Here is a 24,287-nt window from a genome sequence, read left to right as displayed (position 1 = left end):
TTGAGAATAGCTAAGTATTCATTGATATAATGGAGTGGTACTGAGTAAGTGTGTAGACTTTACTGACGCAAGATAATATACATATGACATAATGTTTAGTAAAAAGTAGAATTAATATATATAAATATTTGAAAATGAAAAATACACAAAAAGCTTATAAATTTAATACAGTTATTTAAGTAGTCTATTAAGGTAAAAGTTTTCTTCCTCTGAAAACCTTTTTTAAATAATAACTTTTCTGAGATAAAATTCACATACCACAAAATTTCCCATGCAAAGTATACACTGGAAGTGTACAACCTAATGGTTTTGAATATGTTCACAGAGTTGTTCAACCATCACCACAATCAATTTTAGAAAAATTTTACTACCCCAAAGAAAAATCCCATACGTACTAGCAGCCACTTACCATTTCCCCCAGCACCTATAGTCCTAGACAACCACTGATTAACTTTCTCTGTGGATTTGCCTATTTTGGACATTCTAGATCAATGGAATCATACAATGTCTGGTGTTTTCTGACTGGCTTTTTCACTTAATGTTTTCAAATTTTATCCATGCTGTGGCATGTATCAATACTTTTATTTCTTTTTATTGTTAAATAGTGTTCCAATGTTATTATTTTTATATCATAATTAATAATGTAGTAAAGCCTTTTAGGGTTGATTACCTAATATGGAATTAGTGAAAAGGAAATGAACCTTCATTTCCTACTGTATTTCAGTCTTATTTGGCTGTATACCTCAAAAGATTACATAAATAATGTGATTTTACATTAATTTCCTGGCAACACAAACAAAGATTAAAGAGGAAATCTACTGATCACTGCTCTCTCCCACTCCACTCCTCGCCCCTGGGCCTGTTCCTCTACTTTCTACCCCTAGATGTTGATATTAAGTTGTGTCCAATTCTTTTGTGACCCCATGGACTGTAGCCCGCCTGGCTCCCCTATCCATGGGATTTCTCAGGCAAGAGTACAGAGTGGGTTGCGATGTCCTCCTTCAGGAGATCTTCCCAACCCAGGGATCAAACCCATGTCTCCTGTGTCTCCGGCAGCGGGTTCTTTACACTGAACCACCAGGGAAGCCCTCTACCTCTAGAGGCAGCCATCATCCTGAGTTTGGTACATATCCTTTCAACTCATTTTTGAAAAATCTCTCCTTCCCCTCTTTTAGTATATATTAAAAACACGTTTTTAAAGGTTTTTAATTATATATTTTATGGAGGTTAATGAGTCCATTGTGATGCCTGCAACATAAATCCCTATGTGCATTATTAAATAGAACAAAAACTAATTATTATCACTTCTATCCTTTCCATCAATATTCATATCATATAAATAAACCATAGTGTAATGGGAGAGCTGAATCCCTATAATTGACTCTAATAGCCATCCTAATAATTCATTCCCTGCCCTCAAGATAATACCATATTGTATTTCAGGAGGCTATTTTAATTTCAAGGAAGGTAAACAGGATTAATTTCAAGGGGGTGCAGACTGGAACCAAAGCACTCAATTTGATCATAGATTTGATAATTAATTAACTCATTCTTAAAGTCCAAAAGTAATACCTAAATTACTGTATAATTGGAGTAGAAAAATCAGCCATTTAAAAAATGGAGCCTTGTGAACTAACCCAAATATTTAGCAGGCACTCTGCTGGTATTTGGTTTAATGCAAGAAAATAATTGATTATTTAGATTTGGAGGAGGCCTCTGGCATTATCCAGCAGAGTGACTGATCAGTTATTCATATAATAGGTTTCCTGGCTTCAGTATGAAAGCTAGATGGCCATGATACGTTACTCAAATCTTTTTTTTTTTTTTTCTGAAAAGAAATTATTTCTCATGATGCAAAATAACTGGCGGCAGCACATTTCATTCATGTTTCATGTACTTGAGTCCAAAGCAATTCAGGGTCTTCTTTAAACTCCGAGGATTTTACTGGGCCTTCTTTAAATTCCAAGGATTAAGATACCATCTTGGGTAATCTTAAGGCAAAGGCCATTTGGTTATTATTATTTCTTAAACTGTCTTATGAAAAACTAGGTAAAGGACTGAACAATAAGACCTCATGCCAAAATTATTTTTAAAGTTTCAAAAGTTTAATTCACTCTATTTAAAAATACTGTGCTACCATTTTTAGATCATTCTAACACTAAATCACTCATGCTAAAATGTTATATTGCCTTTTTAGAAAAAGAGGAAGCAGTGCTACCATCTTTTTCCAGTTCGTTTTGAATTAGAACTTGGGAGGAGTATCAGACAGATACTAGTTACAGTCTTTACCTGTATTCTAGCATTCCGCCATCCATCATGGAGATCCATTCAGTAAACAGAGTTGGGTATTTACATAATAGCAAGTGAGGAATGAGCAGAAGCACTGTGCAGGTGTAGAACCCACATGAAGAGCTTTGAGACAGTGAGAAAACTCAAGATGTGTAGTGAGCCTAATTGAATTTGGATTTACTTTGTATGCTTAATGATTAGTGTAAAAGTGCCTGTGCCCAGTTTAGCATCCACAACGCCTGGTTCACAGAACTGTACACTTTTTTTTTAAACAACACCTAGTGTATGTCAAATTATGGATGTGGCGTTTTGTGTATCTTCCTCTCCTTGTTGAATACTTAACAACTCTTCCGGGAGAGTGGATATTCGTATTATTCCCATTTTTCTTTCAGATGGAGTTCAAAGAGATCAGGAAACTTGACCAAGGACTGGCTACTGCGGGTAGGGGAGAGCCATTTGGAAATCTGGCAGGCCTACCGCCCCTCTTCTTGTCAGGCTCGAACCCAGAGCTGGGTTCAAACAGAACAGAAGGTAGTCAAACGTCACCAGCCTCTGCTTTCAGGCAGCCGTGTGACCTTAGGCATTCGGACTGCAGTGGCCTCTACCCTGAAGAGATCTTTCCACCACAGACCACATAATTTGCAGGGCCTGGCGATCCGTGGGCTGCAGGGTTCAGTTGTGACCGTTTCTCAAACCGAATGCAGCTGGAGGAAGCTAGCCCAGGAGCCAGGAGCAGTTAACTAATTTACCACGCCCTCCCTGGCTCACTGTGTACCTTACCCGTCTGGTCTGTTTCAATATCTGTACGCTTTGCAAGGTCCCAAACGTACAACACAGCCTGCCCCTGGGAGAAGCGGGGCGGGGGACCCTAGGTTCGTCCACACGGAGCCCCCACCCCCAGGGTCCACTATGCAAGAACTGGCTAAGAATCTGGGTGTTTATTAGCTCATTACGTCTCGCTATCTACATTATCGGCAGCTCGTGGGGAGAGGCCTTTGACAGCGTTCAAAGTGGGCTTCTCATAGACGCTGCAGACCCAGGGTAGGCTTCCTCCAGAACACGCTCCTGGCCCGGGGTGGGGGGTGGGGGTGGGGGTCCAAAAGGAGGGTGCAGGCGGACAAGGGGGATGCAGGCGGAGACGAGCGTGCAGGAACCAGCCAGCGCCACCTCAACGCAGGGCCCGCGCACGCCCTCCCGCCCGCGCATCCTGCGGCGCGGGCCTGGGCTGCGGGGGAAGCCAAGCGTCGGCGGCCGCCGCGGGCTAGCACGGTGGACGGTCCGGTGATCACCGAGGGTGCCTCCGGCGTCCCCACCCCTCCCCGCTGCCCCCGGGGCTGCCGGCCTGTCTCCGCCCCCCTCCCCGCCTCTCCGCCGGTCGGCAGGTAAAGCCGCCGAGGCCGCGGAGTAGGTGCGCTGGGATGATCTCACCCGCGCGCCCCGCGCCTGCAGGAGGAGGAGGAGGAGGAGGAGGAGGAGCGGGAGCAAATCCAACTTCCGGGTAGCGAAGCCGCCCGCCAGCGGCATCTTGCTTTTTTCTTCCCCCTCTACACCCCCGCTGCACCCCCTCTCCTGTCCCTCCTTTCCTTTTATTCTCGGCCCCACCTGCCAAAATGAACAGCTCGGAAGAGGAGAAGCAGCTGCAGCTCATCTCCAGCCTGAAGGAGCAAGGTAGGCGGGCGCGTAGCCGCCAGGTGCGGGCGGCCGCGGCCCGTGGGCGGGGACGGCTCCGGGGCGCCGGGTGTGGAGCGGGTGGGAGCTGGGCGGGAGGGGCTCAGCCGCCACCGTCACCCCCAGTAGCTCCGTCACCCCGGGGAGAGGCGTCCGCCGCGCCCCGCGCGCTTGGGCGAGCCCCGGGACAGAGGGTTAACGTGCCTGTGCCCCGGAGGGTCGCGCCGGGCCGTGCGGGAAGCGCTTCCCGGTTGGTGGCTTTAGCTGGAGATGGGGGTTTAGGGGAAGGGACGGGGGTTCGGCACGGACACGGTCCCACGGTCCCCACCGTGCCACGCGGGAGAGGCGAGTGGGGCTGGTTGTCGTGGAGAGGGCGCGGTGTGGGCAGCTCCGCTGGCCTGGCTCCCCGGCCCCGGCCCCACCCTTGCACATTGGCGCTGGGAGGCCTGCCGCGCGGTTTGACAGCCTTTCTCCAGCTTTTCATTCTGGTTTGGCCTAGTTCCTCTTTCCTTCCCCAGCTGGGATTTGCAGGCCACGGTGTGCTTTAGCGCTTCCCATTTCTAGCAGTGGATTCGCCAGTGAGGCGGCACTCTGATGGTGTAGGGCTTTCTTGATTTAGGACTTGGCTCTGGTTCGCAGAAAAGCCAGGCCTTGTAACCTGCATTTCTACACTGCCGGGTAACTAGATGCAGAACTATTTTAATATCCTAGTAAGTAACAGTTTTAGTCAGTCATTTTCATCGCTTCACCACACCTCTGAACAAAGCCAAATTAAGATCGCAAGTGAACGGAACACCTTTTCAACTTAAAATGATTATGTCCCTGACCAAGGTGGCCTGAGAATACAGGTCAAGAAAGAGAGGAACCATACAAATTTAGGAAGTAAAAATGTGTGGGAATATACTTTTTTTTCTGAATAACTTACTGACACGACCAGGTTGTGGAAGGGGCCCTGGTTTGTGGTGAATCCTGGTATTTAGTCCCAGCTTTTTCACTTCTCTTGACTCAACTCACCAACTCTGTGAACTTGGGAGAGTCACTTCTCTTTTATGGATCTTATGGTTAATCAAGCCTTACTTGACTACAGGCAAGAGCTAAACCAGATGATGTCACGAGATCTGTCCAATGCTAAGACCTGTTGCTCCCTGAGACCACAAACAAGCTGTTCGTAGGGTAAATGGATCCCTCTTGGGTCCACATTCCTGAAAACAAATCTCATCATGACTGTTTAGTAACTGGGTGACCTTGGGGAAATTATTTCAGTTCAGTCGCTCAGTCGTGTCCGACTCTGCGACCCCATGGACTGCAGCACGCCAGGCTTCCCTGTCCATTGCCAACTCCCTGAGCTTGCTCAAACTCATGTCCATCGAGTTGGTGATGCCATCCAACCATCTTCTGTCGTCCCCTTCTCCTCCTGCCTTCAATCTTTCCCTACATCAGGATCCTTTCCACTGAGTCAGTTCTTCACATTAGTTGGCCAAAGTATTGGAGCTTCAGCATCAGTCCTTCCAATGAATATTCAGGACTGATTTCCTTTAGGATGGACTGGTTTGATCTCCTTGCAGTCCAAGGGACTCTCAAGAGTCTCTTCCAACACCACAGTTCAAAAGCATCAATTCTTCAGTGCTCAGCATTCTTTATAGTCCAAGTCTCACATCCATACATGACTACTGAAAAAGCCACAGCTTTGACTAGATGGACCTTTGTTGGCAAAGTAATGTCTCTGCTTTTTAATATGCTGTCTAGGTTGGTCATAGCTTTTCTTCCAAGGAGCAAGTGTCTTCTAATTTCATGGTGGCAGTCACCGTGTGCAGTGATTTTGGAGCCCAAGAAAATAAAGTCTGTCACTGTTATCACTGTTTCCATTGCAGAAGTTATTTAACCTCTCCACAACACATTTCTCTGTGGTGTCCAGCATCTGGAAAGTGCTGGATACATGTTAATGGCTTTTGCCTTCCTAGTACCTTCAGCTCCCATCCTTGATTAGTCTAGTGGGTGGGCACAATGCCTTCATCTGGAATTTCTCAAGTGTTTTAGTGAGGGGCTGGATTTTATTAGTATTTTATTGCTAATAATACCACCCCCCACCAACATAAGGGGTTCTTTATTGCTCAGTGGTAAAGAGTTCACCTGCAATGTAGGAGATGCAGGAGATGTGGGTTTGATTTCTGGGTCGAGAAGATCCCCCAGAGGAGGAAATTGCAACCCTTTCCAGTGTTCTGGCCTGGGAAATCCCATGGACAGAGGAGCCTGGCATGCTACAGTCCATAGAGTCGTAAAGAGTCGGACATGATTGAGCAACTGAACACGCACGTGCACCACCAACATATTTGTCTCAATTCATATTCTAGACTGTTGAAACTTTTATTAACAATGGTATCTGTCAGTGGATATCAGATCTTTTGTTGAAAGGTCAGTTTTCAAATAATTTTAAAATTTAAAATTTCACTTCTTTTTATTCTATATATAATTTCAAGAGTAATTTAACAATACACTTAATCCACAAGTTATTTATATTTGATTTTGGGACACATCTCTATCTCTGTGTTGGATTTGAGAGCTGAGGAAAAGGAATGATTCTTAAGTTTCTGGTTCTTTTTCCAATTATATTGGGAAATCTGTGCATTGTATTTTTAGAGGATATATTTCTTCAATTAAGGCACGTCAGAGAGGGTAGAACAGCTGGACTTTGAAATTTGTGTTTCTTAAAGGATATTGAGACTGGTTACACAGATATTGGGATTTCTTTTACAGCCCACAGTATAATTTTTATACGCTTCAAAATGGGGGTGTTTATTTGTCAGTGGACAAAGAGTTGGGCATGAACTGAGTGACTTAACATCACCCCACCATAGATTTCGATAGCAATTGACTTGTTTCAGGAGTATTTTGTTGCTGTTGAACCTACAGAACTAACTTGGGAAGCTAGGGATTTGAGGTGGAAAAACAGGCATCTAGGTGTTTGGACTCTTACCAATATTGTGATCAGTTTTGTAAGCTGATGTATGTGATTTATTTTTGAAAGTAAACAGTACTTTTTACTGCCTGTTAACATTTTGAATAATTCCACTACCTCTCAGTAGTGTGAACAAGAACCATTATTGATTAAAAGCTTTTTTTTTTTAAATGCTGAGTAAACATATTAATTTACTCCTTTGACAAATACCATGTACCTATCACATGTGAGGCCCATGTACTAGGCACTGGGAGAGAAGATTGTGAACCAGACAGACAAGTTTAATGTCTAGTAGACAGTCATTAATCAAATAATTATATAGATCAGTTTGTACAATTAAAAGTTTGTTGTTCTAGGATAGATTTTTTAGACCTGTTTTGTTGGCTTAGAGGGCATATACACATAAAGTTTTGCTAGACATTGCAGAAATGCCCCCTTGCCCACCTCAAATGGCTGTACCAGTTCACATTCCCCTTAGCACTGTCCATTTTCCAACGCGTTGGTCAACAATGACCAATGTAGTCTTTGTTGACATCTTGACAGTTTGCTTAATTTTTGCCTATCTGATGAACAAAAATGGTAAACCTTTAAAAATGTGTTTGATCTGGTTATTAGTGAGGTTTGAAATCTTTTTTACATGTTTATTGACCATTTAGGTTTCATCATATCATTCCTTCCCTTGTGTTTTAAGTCTGAAATTTGCACCCGTTCTTCAGGAGGGTGTTCAGAAAGAAAGTTCTCATCTACTGTGAATGGCAGAGCTGACAGCAGCCTTCCCTAACGTGAAGCCTTTAGTGGTGTGGTGAATAAGGTTGCTTTTGACAAAAGTTGTGAAATGTAATGACGGAGTCTGTCATAATATGAACAATCTCTAATTTATACTTACCATTCCCTAAGCTCTATGTCTTATAAATCACACCCTCTTCTGAATTACTTCAAAACATTGTATGTTCTCTTCTAGTGAATGGTATAATTAGCTATATTATGTCTTTCTAGAAAGTTATATTATGTCCCTTTAAAAAAAATTAGCCACTGTGCGATTGCTTATGTTCAAGCAGATGTTGAGGTAATGAGGTAATTCTCCTTTTGTCTTTTGGGGGACTTTATTTATTTATTTTTTGGACTGATTGACATCTTTAATGCACTGAGAAATGGCAACTTGGGATACTATTTCCAATGCATATTTCCTAGCTTACTAAAGTGGACATTTTTCTTACAAAACATGTTACAGTTTGCTCCCCTTCCAGAATTCTGCTGGGAAATGATAGACTTAGCTCAGCATTTGTTTAAGGTACATGATTTTCTTTGTATTTCATTCAGCCCACATGCACTGAATATTCATAGCCAGGCACTGTGCTAGGCATCAGAGATGCAAAAAACCTTGTCCCTGCTCGTCAAGTTCCTAGTCTAGAGATGGTGGCCTCATTTGGGTCATGTATTTAAAATCCTCTGGCCAAGGAAGATCAGGGCATCTTGATTGGCAGCCTCCACAAAGACCAAAGGTTTGGAACAGTCCAAAATAGAATGATGTGCCACTACCAGAAGAGGGACGTGCAGGCTGGGCAGACACAAACAGCAGATGTCCACTAAACTGTCACCATCATAATGCCATATCATTTGGATCTTGTGAAGGAATTTTGTAGAGAATGACTGCCACTTAGTAAAACTGATGTTCTGACATAAGACCACCACCAACAAATAAATAAAAATTATGGGCTAGTCTTGGACTAACGCTTTTAAATGGCAAGATAACTGGTTTTAAGGCAGGATAACCTTTCACCTTGAGAGCTGGTATCATTTTCTCCAAAATTATTGAGCCAGCGCTCAAAGTTTAGATGGAAATTTAGTCAAGCTTATTCATAAGGCTGAGATAGTAATTAAAAGAGGCTTCTTCCAGTGTTCCTTTGGCTTCTAGGCTAGAAAGTAGCTAGAGAATTATTTTGACAAAAGGGACTGAAGCTGTTGTCTTCAGTCCCCACAGTTACCATATTAGTGTGCAAAACTGAAGCATTGTCAATCTTGGATCCATACAAAGTCAGTCCCTAGAAAGCTGTTTGGGACTAACTGGTTGCGTTGGTGTCAAGTGCAAACTTGACTTTATACCACTATTTTCTAAGTGTGGTCCAGGGGCCAACTGTGTCTGAAATAGCCAGGGAATATACGTACTTACTGAGTTGTCTGTGAAAAGGCTGGTACATTTATTTTTCTTCGTCTGGTTACATGTTTATAAGATTTATTTTTAAACTTTTTGCTTTTACAACAAAGTATAGATTGAGGAAAGTCCGCAAAATAGAAATGAGCATCTCAGTGAATTACTTTTAAAAAGCAAATATGTTTCTAACAACACTTAAATCAGAACATTTCCAGAAGCCCCTCATAACCCCTCCAAACACCAACAGCTTCCTCTAACCAAAGATATTCAATACCACCAAACATAAGTTTTGCAAGTTTCCGAAATTTACAGAAGTGGAAACATACAGTATGCATTGCTTGCTTCTGTCTTCTTTTACTCATTATGTGTATGATGTTTATTAATATTGTTGCATATAGTTGTAGTTCATTTGTTTGTGTTGTGCTCAGTTGCTCAGTCATGTCTGACTTTTTGTGACCCCATGGACTGTAGCCCGCCAGACTCCTCTGTCTATGAGATTTCCCAGGCAAGAATACTGGAGTGGGTTGCCATGCCCTCCTCCAGAGGATCTTCCTGACCCAGGGATTGAGCCACGTCACCCATGTCCTGTGCATTGACAGGCAGATTCTTTACCATCTGAGCCACCTGGGACGCCTGTGAACAGGCTCCACAAAATGGAAAAGGCAAGGAGATGGATTTTCCCCCCGAGCTTCTAGAAGGAACATAGCTCTGCTGACACATGGATTTTAGCTCAGTGAAACCTAGTTTGTACTTCTGATCTCCAGAACCCTAAGATAGATTGCTCATCCACTGTATGAATAAGCCAAAAAAAATTTTTTAAGCTAATATACTAGAGATCAGGGGTCAATAGACTTTTTCTATAAATGACAGAGATAAATATTTTAGGCTTTGTGGGGCATATAATTTTTTGTAAATCAGAGTATTTATTGAAAAGGCATTTTCCTAAAGTTTTTGAGCCACTGCTGAAGAGACCTCAGTTCGGTTACTTGTCTTGATATGGACATTCAGCATGGCCTGAAGAACTACATGGTCTAGTCAGAATTTCACTGTTCAGTTCAGTTCAGTTGTTCAGTCATGTCCAACTCTTTGCGACCCCATGGAATGCAGCACACCAGGCTTCCCTGTCTATCACTAACTCCCAGAGATTGTGCAGACTCATGTCGATTGAGTCAGTGATGCCATCCAACCATCTCATCCTCTGTTGTCCCCTTCTACTCCTGCCTTCAGTCTTTCCCAGCATCAGGGTCTTTTCCAATGAGTTAGTTCTTTGCATCAGGTGGCAAAAGTATTGGAGTTTTAGCTTTAGCATCAGTCCTTTCAATGAATATTCAAGACTGATTTCCTTTAGGATGGACTGGTTTGATCTCCTTGCCGTCCAAGGGACTCTCAAGAGTCTTCTCCAACACCACGGTTCAAAAACGTCATTTCTTCATCACTCAGTTTTGTTTATGGTCCAACTCTCACATCCGTACATGACTACTGGAAAAACCAAAGCTTTGACTTGACGGACCTTTATTGGCAAAGTAATGTCTTTGCTTTTTCATATGCTGTCTAGGTTGATCATAGCTTTTCTTGCAAGGAAGAAGCATCTTTTGACTTCATGACTGCAGTCACCATCTGTGGTGATTTGGAGCCCAAGAAAATAAAGTCTGTCACTGTTTCTGTTGTTTCCCCATCTAATTGCCATGAAGTGATGGGGCCAGATGCCATGATCTTCATTTTTTAAATGTTGAGTTTTAAACCAGCTTTTTCACTCTTCTCTTTCACTTTCATCAAGAGGCTCTTTAGTTCCTCTTTGCTTTCTGCCATTACAGGGGTGTCATCTGCATATTTGAGGTTATTGATATTTCTCCTGGCAATCTTAATTCCAGCTTGTGTTTTATCCAGTCCGGCATTTCGCATGATGTAGTCTGCATGTAAGTTAAATAAGCAGGGTGACAATATACAGCCTTGACGTACTCCTTTCCCAACCAGGCCATTGTTCCATGTCTGGTTCTGACTGTTGCTTTTTGACCTGCATACAGATTTCTCAGGAGACAGGTAAGGTGGTCTGGTATTCCCATCTTAACTCTGCAATTAGGTAGATCAGTCTTACTTTTTTGTTGTTGTTGTTGTTAGATGTAAGAGTAAACATATGCTTATAGAAGAAAAAAAGCATATGGACTGAAAAGTACAATTACCTACTCCTTCTAACTCATTGTTTCCCAGTCTTTATTATATTCTCCAAAGGAGTCTTTTTTTTTTTTTTTTTTTGTGGGAGTGAGGGTTTCCAGGTGGCACAGGGGTTAAGAATCCACCTTCTTGTGCAGGAGACGCAAGAGACACAGGTTCTATCCCTGGTTCAGGAAGATCCCCTGGAGGAGGAAATGGCAGTCCACTCCGGTATTCTTGCCTGGGAAATCCCATGAACAGAGGAGCCTGGCGGGCTGCAGCCCAAGGGCTCACAGAGTTGAACATGACTAAGCATTCACTCAGGATCATATGTATGTACCTCTAATAAGAGTTATACTTCATCTGTAATCCTCTCCTAAGAACTTGTAGTCCAAGTCAGTTGAGGACAACATCCCACGTTAAGGAACGTCCTACAAAATATCTGATCAATGGTCCTCAAAACGGTCAAAATTATTGAAAACAAGGAAAGTCTGCGAAATTCGTCACAGCCTAGATTCTCAGTGGATATGAGTGTGAGCAGACTCTGGGAGAGGTCAAGGAAGCCTGGTGTGCTGCAGGCCATGAGATTGCAGAGTCTGACATGACGGAGCAACTGAACAACAGCAGGATATGTCTAAGGAGACATGACAACTAAATATGTTGTGGCATCTGAGTGCTCCTGGGACAAAAGTGGAGCGCTAGATAACAACTAAGGAAATAAGGTATGGACTTTAGTTCATAATAGTGTGTCAGTATTCGTCCATTAATTGAAAGAAAAGTAACACAATAATGTAAGATGTTAATAATAGAAATTGAGTGTAAGGTATATGGGAGCTCTACTATGTGGGCAGTTTTGCTATGGATCTAAAGTTCATAAAATCAAAATTTATTAAAAACAGTAATGCTCACATCCTTGTACACATATAGCTGTAAGTGCAGCTGTAGGAAGAATTCTCAGGAGTGGAACTGTTAAATCCCCAAAGTCTGTGTATTTTAAACTTTGTTGTGCTGTAGATTTTATTCAGAGCTGTTAAGACAGCCAAGCTTCGCTTTAAAATGTGGAAGGAACACTGCTTTTGGTTTTCTCTGCTTCTCATGCTGGCTAAGCATTTTGTTTCATTTATTTTTTTTTAATTGAAATATCTAAGTATTGTAAACATTAAAACATGAGTTTTGAAATTTTTGTATGATACAGTGGACAGTAATACATTAGGATCCTTTTAGTTACTTGATTCTATCTCAGATCCTTTATGGTGTAATTCAGGGTGTGATTCTGAGACTGATACACACACATACATACACACACACATATATATATATGTATTTGTTGTTTTTTTACATAAGACTTTGGGGAGCAGTTTTAGATTATAGAAAAAATGGAACAGAAAGTACAGAGAATCCCCGCATAATCCCTTATCTCCCCCCACTTTTTTATATCATTATCATTTTATGTTAGTGTAGTACAGATAATTGTACTACAGAACTATACTACAGTTCTTAGAATCGATGAGCCAGTATTGATACATTATTATTAACTAAAGTCCATAGTTTGCATTAGGGTTTTTTTTTTTATGTTGCACATTCTAGGGATTTAGACAAATGTATGACATGTACCCATCATAACATTTATCAAACAGAATAATTTCACTGCTCCAAAAACTTCCTCTGTTCTACCTGTTCATTCCTCTTATGTCACCCTGGAAATCCTGGCAGCCAGCCATCTTTTTACTGGCTCCGTTAGTTTTGCTTTTTCTGTCCTGTTATATATTTGAAATTGTACAGAATGTAGCATTTTCCGATTGGCTTCTTCCACTTAGCAATGTGCCTGTAGGCTTCCTATGTGTCTTTTGTGCTTGAGAGCTCATTTATTTCTCTTTATCACTGAATAATACCCCATTGTATGGGTGTACCATTGTCAGTTTCTCCATTCACTTGTTGATGAGCATGATGTTTGCTTCTGAGTTCTGGCAGTTATGAATAAAGCGGCTGTAAACATTCATGTGGTGTTGAGGTAGGGGGAAGGGGAGAGTCCTGGTATAGGGTCTCCGTGTTTCGGTGAGCTACGCCCCGGGCTGTGACTTTCATAAGTGCTTCTAGTTTTAGTTTACCCTGTCGGTGAGACAAGACTACAAAGGGTTGGAAGTGGTTATTACAGTCTCTTCAATATGTTAGGCTCTGATAAAAGAATTTCCCTTGAGGGAAGGCCTTGTTAAGAAGAGCAGAAGGCTCTGGGCGTATTTCATCATGGATACTTTTCCTGTCCCCTGCCAAAACCAGTAGGGAATTTTTCTCAGTATTCACTGTGAGGTCCTGGTAGCATACCTGGAGGTAGAACTCACAGAAGTGTCAGGGCTTCCTAACACTGGCCCTCAGCTGGAGTTTTTAACTTTCAAACTTGTTCCAACTGAACCTCTAGCAGTTTGTCAGTTACAGTTTGATTTTTCTTCCCCTGGCTTGGCCCAGGAGGGGATTTTGTACCTTGGCTGCTTCTCCACTAGGCTGTGATCCTCTGTATCTCCCTGAGTGTATCTCTGATTTTTAGAGTAGCAGTTTGCCCCGTGTCTTCGGTTCTCTCATGGATCTAAGAAGAGTTGTTGATTTTGCTTATTCAGCTGTTTTTGTTGTTGTTGTGAGAACCGCAGTGTCAGCTTACAAGCTCCTTAAATGCCAGACCAGAAACCAGGCTAATAAATGTACTTTAAAGTTACCCAGTTTCCTTCCTTTTTGGTGGTTAACTTGAAGTCCTTAATATAGTTTATTGAGATTACTTCTTAAGCACCATTAAATCCTTAGCGCTGTAGTGTGTGTTCTATCAGGTAAAGATTGAATTTCAGGTTTGCTGTGACTTCTTTTCAGACATGAAATGTCTCACCTTTGCTTTTGATTAGGTTTTCCAGCAGTGTTTTCCCTGGCTCTTCTAATGCTTTCATTGACAACTGAGGTATAAATGACTTCTCTTTCTATTCTGCCTTTAAGAGCAGGACCTATTGGGATGTGTGGAGAAGGGAATAATGTCCTAATTGAACATTATCTCTTTTGACTCATGTCCTTATACCCCATTAGTAAGAGATGTTTCAAGGCTCCGTGGGTTTCAGAGATGCAGACTCAACAGATGAGAGTATATATTAGATGATCTCATGAGGCAGTGTTTTGTTTTTTTCCTTTTGGTTATATTTAATGGCTTTTTAAAGCTTCATTTTTCTAAAGTATCTTGTTGTAACATATGATGCAAGAGGCCCTTTTAGTTTGGGGAGGAAAGTATGTGCTCTTGCATAAGTTGTTCATGTAAAGACCTAGGTCCGTTCGTCCTTCTTCCTGAATTTAGCACACATTTATCAAGTGCCTGATAGCTCAGGTGGTAGAGAATCCACCTGCAGTGCAGGAGACCGTGGTTCGATTCTTGGGTCGGGAAGTTGCTGGAGAAGGGATAGGCTACCCTCTCCAGTATTCTTGAGCTTCCCTTATGGCTCAGCTGGTAAAGAATCCGCCCGCAATGCGGGAGACCTGGGTTTGATCCCTGGGTTGGGAAGATCCCCTGGAGAAGGGAAAGGCTACCCACTCCAGTATTCTGGCCTGGAGAATTCCAGGGACTGTATGGTCCATGGGGTCACAAAGAGTCGGATACAACTGAGTGACTTTCACTCACTCACTTATCAAGTGCCTACTATATGTCAGGCATTGTGCTAGAAGAGGGCACAATGGATGGATAAAGACACAGTCTTCACCCCAGAGGATTATTTCTTGTCTAGTGCTTGGGCTTCCCTGGTGGCTCAGATGGTAAAGAATCCACCTGCAATGGGGGAGACCTGGCTTCAATCCCTGGGTAGGGAAGATCCCCTGGAGAAGGAAATGGCAATCCACTCCAGGATTCTTGCCTGGAGAATCCCCATGGACAGGAGCCTGGCGGGCACAGCCCATGGGGTCACCAAGAGTCAGACGTGACTGAGCAGCTAAGCACAGCGCACATCACACACAGTAATGCTCAGAAATGGTTTTTGCATGGCTGATTTTGTGAATCAGTAAACTGGTTCTGCTTCCACCAATCCTTACCATGGGGGTTGACTTTTTATGCATTTGTATCTTCACATTTAAAAAGCAGATGTTAATATTTGGCTTAATTGCTCTACATCATAGATTTATGTGAACCAACCATTCATTCAATATAGGTATGGACTCTGGCTTGGTATTCAGCTGAGTGTAAGGTTTACAGCAATGAATTGAGTGGGAGAAAAGGCAAGAAAACAGACCTATTTTCAGACAACTTATTAATGTTGCATGTAGATGCTCCAGTAGAGAGATGTGAACAGTATACACTGGTGAAAGTGAAAGTGTTACTCACTCAGCTGTGTCTGACTCTGTGCGACCCCATGAACGATAGCCTGCCAGGTTCCTTTGTCCATGGGATTCTCCTAGGCAAGAACACTGGAGTGGATTGCTATGCCCTTCTCCAGGGGATCTTTCTGATCCAGGGATTGAACCTGGGTCTCTTGCATTGCAGGCAGATTCTTTACCATCTGAGCCACCTGGAAGTCACTATAAATGCTGATTTTTGCCCATGGTATATGGGGAGAGTTTCTTAGAAGAAATGACAGTTGAACTGCATTGAAAAGGAGGATGTAGGGAAGATGGGGAAGGGAAGACCTTGTAGACAGAGGGGAAAATATTTGTAAAGACACTAGCATATGAAAGGTCTTAGAGGGTTTAGGGAAGTGTTGGAGGTTTGGGGGTGATTGAGTGAGTTGTGGTCTCTGAGTGGAGAGAGGAGGGGAAAGTGGGGGTCCCAGATGTGAAGCTAACATCTTTGGTAGCTTTTAAATAAGAGAATGAAATAACCAGATTGCTTTGTTACAATGCTAACTATTTTGTAAAGAATGAACTTGGTATATATGGAGGCTAGAAGCTAGAGGAGTTGTTGTTGTTCAGTCGCTAAGTCATGTCTGACTCATTGTGACCCCATGGTCTGCAGCAGACCAGGCTCCCCTATCCTTTCTTGTCTTCTGGAGTTTGCTCAAGCTCATGTTCATTGAGTTGGTGATGCCTCCAACCATCTCGTCCTCTGTCACCTCCTTCTCCTGCCTCAATCTTTCCCAGCCGCAGGGTCCTTTCCAGTGCATAGGCTCTTCACATCAGGTGGCCAGAATATTGGAGCTTCAGTTTCAGCATCAGTTCTTCAATGAATATTCAGGGTTGATTTCCTTTAGGATTGACTGGATTGTCAATTGCTGTCAATTGCAGTCCTTGCTGTCGAAGGGACTCTCAAGAGTCTTCTCCAGCATCACAGTTCGAAAGAGGCACTGGCTACAGAGGATAGGGCAGATTGGAAAGACGTTTTGAGATCTGAGCAGTTCGAAGATCCTTTGGTGGTGAGGGGGAGGTGGGGAATCAGGGCGGTGCTGTGATACTAGCTTAAGAACTAGGTAGATGATGGTCATGCATACAGGAAGTAGGGTGTTTGGGCAAAATTTAATTGATGAGTTCCCTTTCTAACATGTTGAGTTTGAGGTGCTTGTATCTGGGCAGAGGTGTCCAGAAATACTGTCCAGTAGAACTTCCAGTTGTGATGGAAGTGTTCTGTGTTCACTGTCCACAGTGGCAGCCACTAGCCACGTGTAGCTATTAAGCAGCTGGAAAGCTGAATTTTAAATTTTATTTCATTTTGGTTAACTTAAATATAAGTAGCCACACGTGGCCAGTGGCTACCAGATTTGACAGTGCAGGTCTTTCATAATGGTTGGAAATACTGATCTGGAGCTAAGGCTGGGATGGGGTGGTTAGGTTTCCTGGGACTGAGAGGGGCACTGGACTCTCAAATGCTAAAACTGGAAAAGGTCCAGGCAAACTGATTGTGGTTCATCCTAGCCAGAGGTGTTAGTGGCCTGTAATTATGACTTCAGTTGTCATGTTTCTCAAGCAACTAAGTCTCCTCAGCTGCTTCCTGGAATGGCTATGGCATGGTCTGCAGCTTGGAAAGAAAATTCCCTTTCTTGGCATTAGGGGGTTAGAAAATAGAAAACCAGCATGATTCTTGAAACACGTGCTTTGCCTGATATTCTCCTTGTTTTCTCCACGTCTTCCTTTTTCTTCCATTCTGTTCTCCTCTGTAGTGAGTCTGTTCTTTGGCTGCACATTAGAATCACCTGGGGTGCTTACTTCTTATAAAAAAATATGGCTGTTCAAGGACCACCTAGTTAAATCAGAATCTTGGGTTGGGGGTGGGTGGAGAGGGCATTAGGCAGCTGTAGGATTTAAAAGCTCCTCAGGTGATTCTATCGTGCAGCCAGGATTGAAAAGTACAGCTTCAGACATGCCCACACTTCTTTGGCACCTTCTGTTTTTTTACTGCACAAACTACAATTGATATTTAGCACCCCTCCCCTGCTCCTTTTATTTGGTGGAGGGTAATAGTACTTAGCATTTCAGAAATTTTGCCATCTCTCAGGTCACGTATGACAGAAGTTAGTCTGAGACTGAAAGGTGTTAGGGAGCAGCCTAACCTCTTGTTATACACATACCTTTTGTAAGGATTGACATACCTTGATGTAACAGTAATAGGTTTAACAAAAACTCAGGATCTTTGATCTTACTTGTGACAAATGGGGTCCTTTAGTTAAGGTATGTGAATGCTCAGTTGTGACACGTGGGATCTCCTTCCCTGAGCAGGGATCAAACCTGGACCTCCTGCCTTGGGAGCATGGAGTCTTAGCCACTAGACCTCCAGGGAAGTCGCAACAGTTGAACATTTACTATGCCCAAGTGTCCTTGTATCTTACATACTAGTCCACCTACTCTTAGTAACAATACTATGAGAGATGTACAATTGTTATTCCTATATGCCAGATGAGGAATCTGAGACTCAGAGGAAAACCAATTTGCCCAACGCCCGTGGATAAGTGAAGTGCTTGGATTGCACTTTTAAATTACTCTGCCATGTGACTTTATAGTGAAATATACTTTAAGGGATGACGTCTTCCCAAACTGCAGGTATCTTTCCCATGAAAGAGCTGGTCAAAATAATTTCTTCTTTTTTGCTGATTAATTCAACATTTGGAAGATTTCTCTCATCAAATCACTTGAGTTGTGCAATTCATGGTAAAAGTTTTTCAAGCTGTGAGCCAGGTGTGAAATGATAAGGCTTACTCTGTGATGCTTTGGCATTGCCAAAAAAGAAGTAGCTGAACAGTGTTTAAAAGTTTTGCTTAAAATGGGGTTGCATATGTATCCACTATGATATATGTGTATGTGACTATTGTTTAGGGCAGTGAACTTGGTTTTTTAATTTCAAAGAAATAGAAATATATGAGTAAATGTTTCTATGTCCTATTCCCCAAGTGCCCCTTCCCACTACTAAATGGTTGAATTCTTCCCATACTTTTTCTACCCCTGGGAAGGTACCTGGTGTCATTTTTTTTTTTTAATTGTATTCAGTCATGTAAAACATATTTTCTATGGTTTCCATTAAGATATGATAGGTGAAGGGTTCATAATTAATGCTTTTCATAAAGACCCAGTAATTGGGAGCCTGGACTCTATTGGCAGTGGAATGGAAGAACAGTATCAGTTTTTTTGAAAAGGCCTTTAAAGCCATTATCTAATGTTTTAAATAGGAAAAAAAATTTCTTAAGGCCAGTGTGAGATCATGGTTTTATAATCCTTTATTGCTTTTTTTTTTTTTTGTATATCTGTAATGTAGGTCATCAAGAATAGAGCAGTAAATCAGTTTTGATTTTTCAACTTTATCTAAGAATACTTGAATGTCAAGTAAACTGAAGCAAAGTCTCTCAGTAAAATATTTATTTCTTTTTTGAAACAATATTAGATGTAGTAATAAGATTTGGGACCATGACCATAGACTACCCAGTGATGTAAGTGCATATGTCTTAGAATCTCTTAGTTCTTGTTTCTTTTTGTTAAAAAGGAGGGACGGGACATTTTATTGAATTTTCAGACCCGAGAACAATTTAGTTCATACTCATTGGTTGAGTTTGTGTGATGGCAGCTGATAAGGAGCTGGTGAGCTTCAGTCTGTGATTAATCAAATCTCTTCTGTTGAAACTATTTTTAAAAGGGGTATATCTTTACATGTATGCATTAAGCTATCTATGGGCTAATTTTCAAAGATTCTTTTTGGGTGTGGCTTTGATAAAAATTGTCTATTAGTTCTTATTTAGATGAAATGTTGGTAAAACTTCTGGGCATTGATGGTATAATCCCATAAATATTTGTTTATTTGATTGGATTTTAAGATTTCAGTCCTGCCATCATAGTAACTACCCTTCAGACATGTACTTTACTATATGAATTGTTTTGGGGGTGTCTGCTCCAGTGGTTAGAATCATACACTCTAGCATTAATGACTGGATTATTTGGAATGTCCTTAAAACTACAGGTTTCAGATTTTTTTGTTTCTGCCTTCAGCTTCTTCATAGATTTAGAGAGCTCTGTCTTTTTTTTTTTTTTTTAAGGAAAAGCTGAGCTTTTAAGTTAATTAATTTATTTTTGGCTGTGCTGGATCTTCATTGTTGTGTGGGCTATTCTCTAGTTGCAGGGAGCTGGGGCTATTCTCTAGTTGCCATGCATGGGCTTCTCATTGCAGTGGCTTCTCTTTGCAGAACACAGGCTCTAGACACGTGGGCTTCAGTAGTTGCGGAGCCTGGGCTCTAGAGCACAGGCTCAGTAGTTGTGGCCCACAGGCTTAGTTGCTCCATGACATGTGGGATCCTCCAGGACCAGGGATTGAACCTGTGTCTCCTGCATTGGCAGATGGATTCTTTACCATGGAGCCACCAGGAAGACCAAAACTGAGCTTTTGAAGATAAACACCAATTAAATTTTTTAAGTCAAAGTATAAAAATCCAAGCTTGGTTATTGCCTGGCTCTCTCGTACCAGTCAAAATGGTGCTGGTCTGGGAGTGGACAGCAGTTCTCCTGGGCCCACCTTAGACATTCTGCTCCATCATTAATCCTAGATCATTCTCTTTCTTCCCACCATAAACTCTGAACATCACATTCTCAACTGTGAGGATATCTAAAAATGGCGCTTTAGCTAAAAGTTGAATGCGGGGGTTCTGATCATTTTTCTGGCAGTAGAGGATTTTAAGTAGAAAACTGATCCTTTCCCCACATAGTTGGGTATATTTGCAAACAACTCCCATATTCTTGCAACTTAGAGGAATGAATCTGGCTAGGATCTGGTCATACCTTGGTGGTTGATCTTGCAGTGCCTGAAAATAGTTGTTCTTAGCTGAATGCTCATAGCCTAAACTTTCGTCTGTGGGTGGAGCAGATATGTGACACTGAGTTTATTTTCTGGAGGCCAGTTTTCAAAAATACACCTCTGATTACAGTACTGCAGCCTGATCATGCTGGAAGGAACTTCAAGGAACACCCACCTGTCTCCTTTCACAATTGCTGAACATCAGAGATGAGACGTGACTTGTCGTGGGCATTTATGGCTCATAAGTCTTCCTAGTGACCCAGGAGAACTGAAATTTGGCTCAGGGGACTCACATCCGCTCTGGTCTCTCTTTCTTCCTTTTTCTTTAAAGCAGGAGCCCATCTTCTGTAGCCTCTTCTCCACCCCACCCCCAATCTAGTAAATAGACAGTAAAGGTTAGTTGGGTTCCCAGGTTTTTCCACAGTAAACTTTTGATAGCATTGTGACATTTCTTTCCTTTTTTTTTCTTTTAGCGATAGGTGAATATGAAGACCTTAGAGCAGAGAACCAGAAGACAAAGGAGAAGGTTTGTATTTTACCCTTTCTTTCCTCTCTTACATGTGTAAAAAGCCTAGACAGCATGGCGCATTGTTCTGCCACCAATTTCAGTTAAATGCGAATGAGAGTTGTCTTTTTAAAATTTCTTTTCTCCTGCATGTGTGGTTCAGGCTAATATCAACTCCAGGCTCCAGATGGTAAAGAAAAGCAGGCATGCCACAGTGGGCGCTGCTCTGGGAGATTAACTACACAGCTAAATGTGCAGCAAGGCACCAGGCCAAGGAACTCAGGCCCCCAAGAAGTGTACTTTTTCCAACAGTCAGATTTGGGATTCTAGTGATGGCATTGAACTCCTGAGACATTTACCTTTGGGGTTTAAGCATCTTAGATCTGGATGGAACTCTTTGGAATTAGTCCATTGGCATTTAGCTCAAATGTCTCCATAAACCCTTTGTATGTTTGCTTCCTCTAAATATGTGAATAATATGTTGAAAATTGAAAAACACCCAATGTGAAGATGGTAGAGCCCGGTGAATATTTTCCTAGGCTCTGGCAGTTTTATTTTTTAATTGTTAAATAATTGAATTCTACTTACCTTTATGTCTCTGAACATACCCATTTAAGATTCATGAGTTTTTTTTTTTTGTTTTTTAGCATATGTCTTCTTTTCCCTATAAGTTTAGGGAAGGGACAAATAGGAGGGAAGGCTAAGTTTTAAGAAGTACAGGGACTAAGTAGAGAATAAAGAGGAGGAGAGAGAGAGAGAGAGCTGTTCATTATTATATTATTGTTATTTAGATATAAATTAAGTTTATTTTAGAAATTAAAAATTTCTATTTTTAGAAATTTGATAGACCAAATATTTCAAAGCATAACATCCGTGGTGGAAAATTAATGAAACAGGTTCTTTGTGGTTATTAAAGTAGGTGCTCATCATTGCCACAAATTATGCAACCTTGTCTTGAAAATTTCAGAGTAAGAGATGTAATGAAAATTGGCAGAGAGCTAAATATTTTGGAGGGGTAAAATAATAAATTGTGGCATATTTGGGGGGTATTTATTGAGTTCTTAAGAATCAACTTTTAATATTAAGCTCTTAACATTCAACTTTTTAACTCATGTTAATTTGCCACCTATATAGATGTTGGTGTGTTAGTATTAATGGTAAATACTCTAGTTCAAAGCACATTATAATGGATTTTTAAATCGTTATTTTTCACTCAGATTTCTTGCCCCTTTGCTCATTTTTAAATAAACCTTTGGTGTTCTATAAAATTTTAAGTATCTTCTCTTCCTTTTACTAGGCAGTACAGGAAATGGTAGGTGGGTAATAAGAATATTTGTGATAGAAGATGGCTGGTACATGCATCTCATATGGTAAGAAGGTCACAGAAGAAAGTTTGACAGGTTTTCTAGTTCTCAGTTATTAGACAACAAAACCACAAATGTCCCAAGTCTGCCAACAGGTGGGGAGTGTGTGCCTAGATCCTGGGTCCCTGATGCCCCATAATTTCAAAGCAAAGCTGATTGGTGATGCTTAAGCCAGATAGCTTGAGCCTCTTTCCTTAAGATACCCAACCATCTTCCAGCTTGGGGAGAAAGAGCCAAGATTTAGCAATTGAGTCTCCTCCATAGATGTTTCTGGTCCAAGAGTGAAAGAGCAAATCAAGTAGGAAGAGTTAATTCAGGAGAACTCTGATTTACGTAGAAAATAGGGCTAGGGAAAGCAAACATGTCTCCATATGACAGAGAAGGAAGGATTTAGGAGAACATGAATAACATAAGAGGAACAAGTTTTTTTGGTTTTTTTTCTTATCCTTCTTTAACCCCTGCTTATTTGTAGACCTAGCATTGCCCTAAAAATAGTAGATGTTCTATAAACATCTGTTGTTAGTGATGATGAAGGTTGTTTAACGGCGAGCCACTTTGTGCAGCAAGTTTTTTTTTTTTTTATTGTTTTCTGTTTTTTCCCCTTTATTTATTTATTTATTTTTCAGTGGGTTTTGTCATACATTGATATGAATCAGCCATAGATTTACACGTATTCCCCATCCCGATCCCCCCTCCCACCTCCCTCTCCACCCGATTCCTCTGGGTCTTCCCAGTGCACCAGGCCCGAGCACTTGTCTCATGCATCCCACCTGGGCTGGTGATCTGTTTCACCATAGATAGTATACATGCTGTTCTTTCAAAACATCCCACCCTGTGCAGCAAGTTTTTAAGTGAACCGTCTGTAATACAAGTGAATGGCAGGTAAAATGCATTTGGCAAAAGAAGGATTAAAAATTAACTTGGCCTTTTACCTGTTTACATGTTTCTCTACACAGAGTGTGTCCAGAAAGTTTTGTAACATCTCTACTGACCTGCTCCTGTACTCATTCTTTAAAAATAACTATTAACAGAAATGGGAATAAAAGACATGAAAGCGATATGGAATGTTGTGTGATCGGGTAAAACAAAATAGGATGGTTTTAAGTTTACCACACTCTTGTTTATCTTGTGTTAAAAGACTAGCAGGCTTATTACTGCAGATTTTTCCCCCAAAGGGGGCTGTATGACAAAGGAGGGAAGCCTATAATAAAAGCCTTTTTATACAGCACAGAACGAGTAAAAGCAGCTTTAGTTCTGGAGGTGGTAAATGGAGAATACCATTTTCTCTGGCAAAGCACTTTCTCCTGCCTGGCTGTGTGAGCTTTGTGCAGTCCACATCAGCAGATATTCATGGCTATTCTTACTTCGTGACCCCGAACAAGTTCAGTTAAATTCATCCAGGATAGGAGTCTAAAGTAAGACTCCTTTTGCCGTAGTTAATTCAGTGTGGGCAAATTTTGCAGACATGGAAGGGACCAGAAAAATAAACAGCAAGTTTTTTCCTTCCACGTGTCCACATTAAGTTTAACCGTCTGTGTTGTCTGGTCACAAACCTTATCAGTGGGAAGAGACAGTGGGTATGATTCCCTTGGGTAGATCTTTTTATACCCTGTTTGGAATCTCCTCTGTTGAGACAAGTGGTAGGATGTGAATTTCCTCAGAAATTGCTCAGAAGTTGCTGAAGAGACTGTTTTTTAAAGAAGCTACTGCAGGTCATGTACATTCCCTTATCTTCGTTATCTGATGCTCCCAACAAACCTGTGCCAGCTTTGTTTCACAGGAATAAGGACCTCAGGGCTCAGCATGGGCTTCCCTGGTGACATGGAAGGTAAAGAATCTGCCTGCAATGTAGGAGACCTGGGTTCGGTCCCTGGGTTGGGAAGATCCCCTGGAGAAGAGAATGGCAACCCACTCTAGTATTCTTGCCTGGGAGAATCCTATGGACAGAGGAGCCTGGTGGGCTACAGTCCATGGGGTAACAGAGAGTC

General features: G+C 41.7%; 1 protein-coding gene across 1 annotated transcript in view; it reads left to right on the top strand.

The window, feature by feature from the left end:
- Window positions 1–3,684: 3,684 nt before the first annotated feature.
- SHTN1 (shootin 1) overlaps window positions 3,685–24,287 on the top strand; it is a 103,317-nt gene continuing 82,714 nt past the window's right edge. Inside the window, exons 1-2 of the mRNA XM_061162740.1 lie at window positions 3,685–3,957; window positions 20,904–20,956. Coding sequence (XP_061018723.1) covers window positions 3,900–3,957; window positions 20,904–20,956 — 111 coding nt within the window. The 5' untranslated portion in view covers window positions 3,685–3,899. The remainder of the gene's footprint in view (window positions 3,958–20,903; window positions 20,957–24,287) is intronic.

Source organism: Dama dama, chromosome 15 (genome assembly GCF_033118175.1).
Source record: "Dama dama isolate Ldn47 chromosome 15, ASM3311817v1, whole genome shotgun sequence".
In the NCBI taxonomy this organism is placed as follows: Eukaryota; Metazoa; Chordata; class Mammalia; order Artiodactyla; family Cervidae; genus Dama; species Dama dama.
Note: the sequence above shows the minus strand (reverse complement) of the source record. Positions and strands in the feature narration are given on the sequence as shown.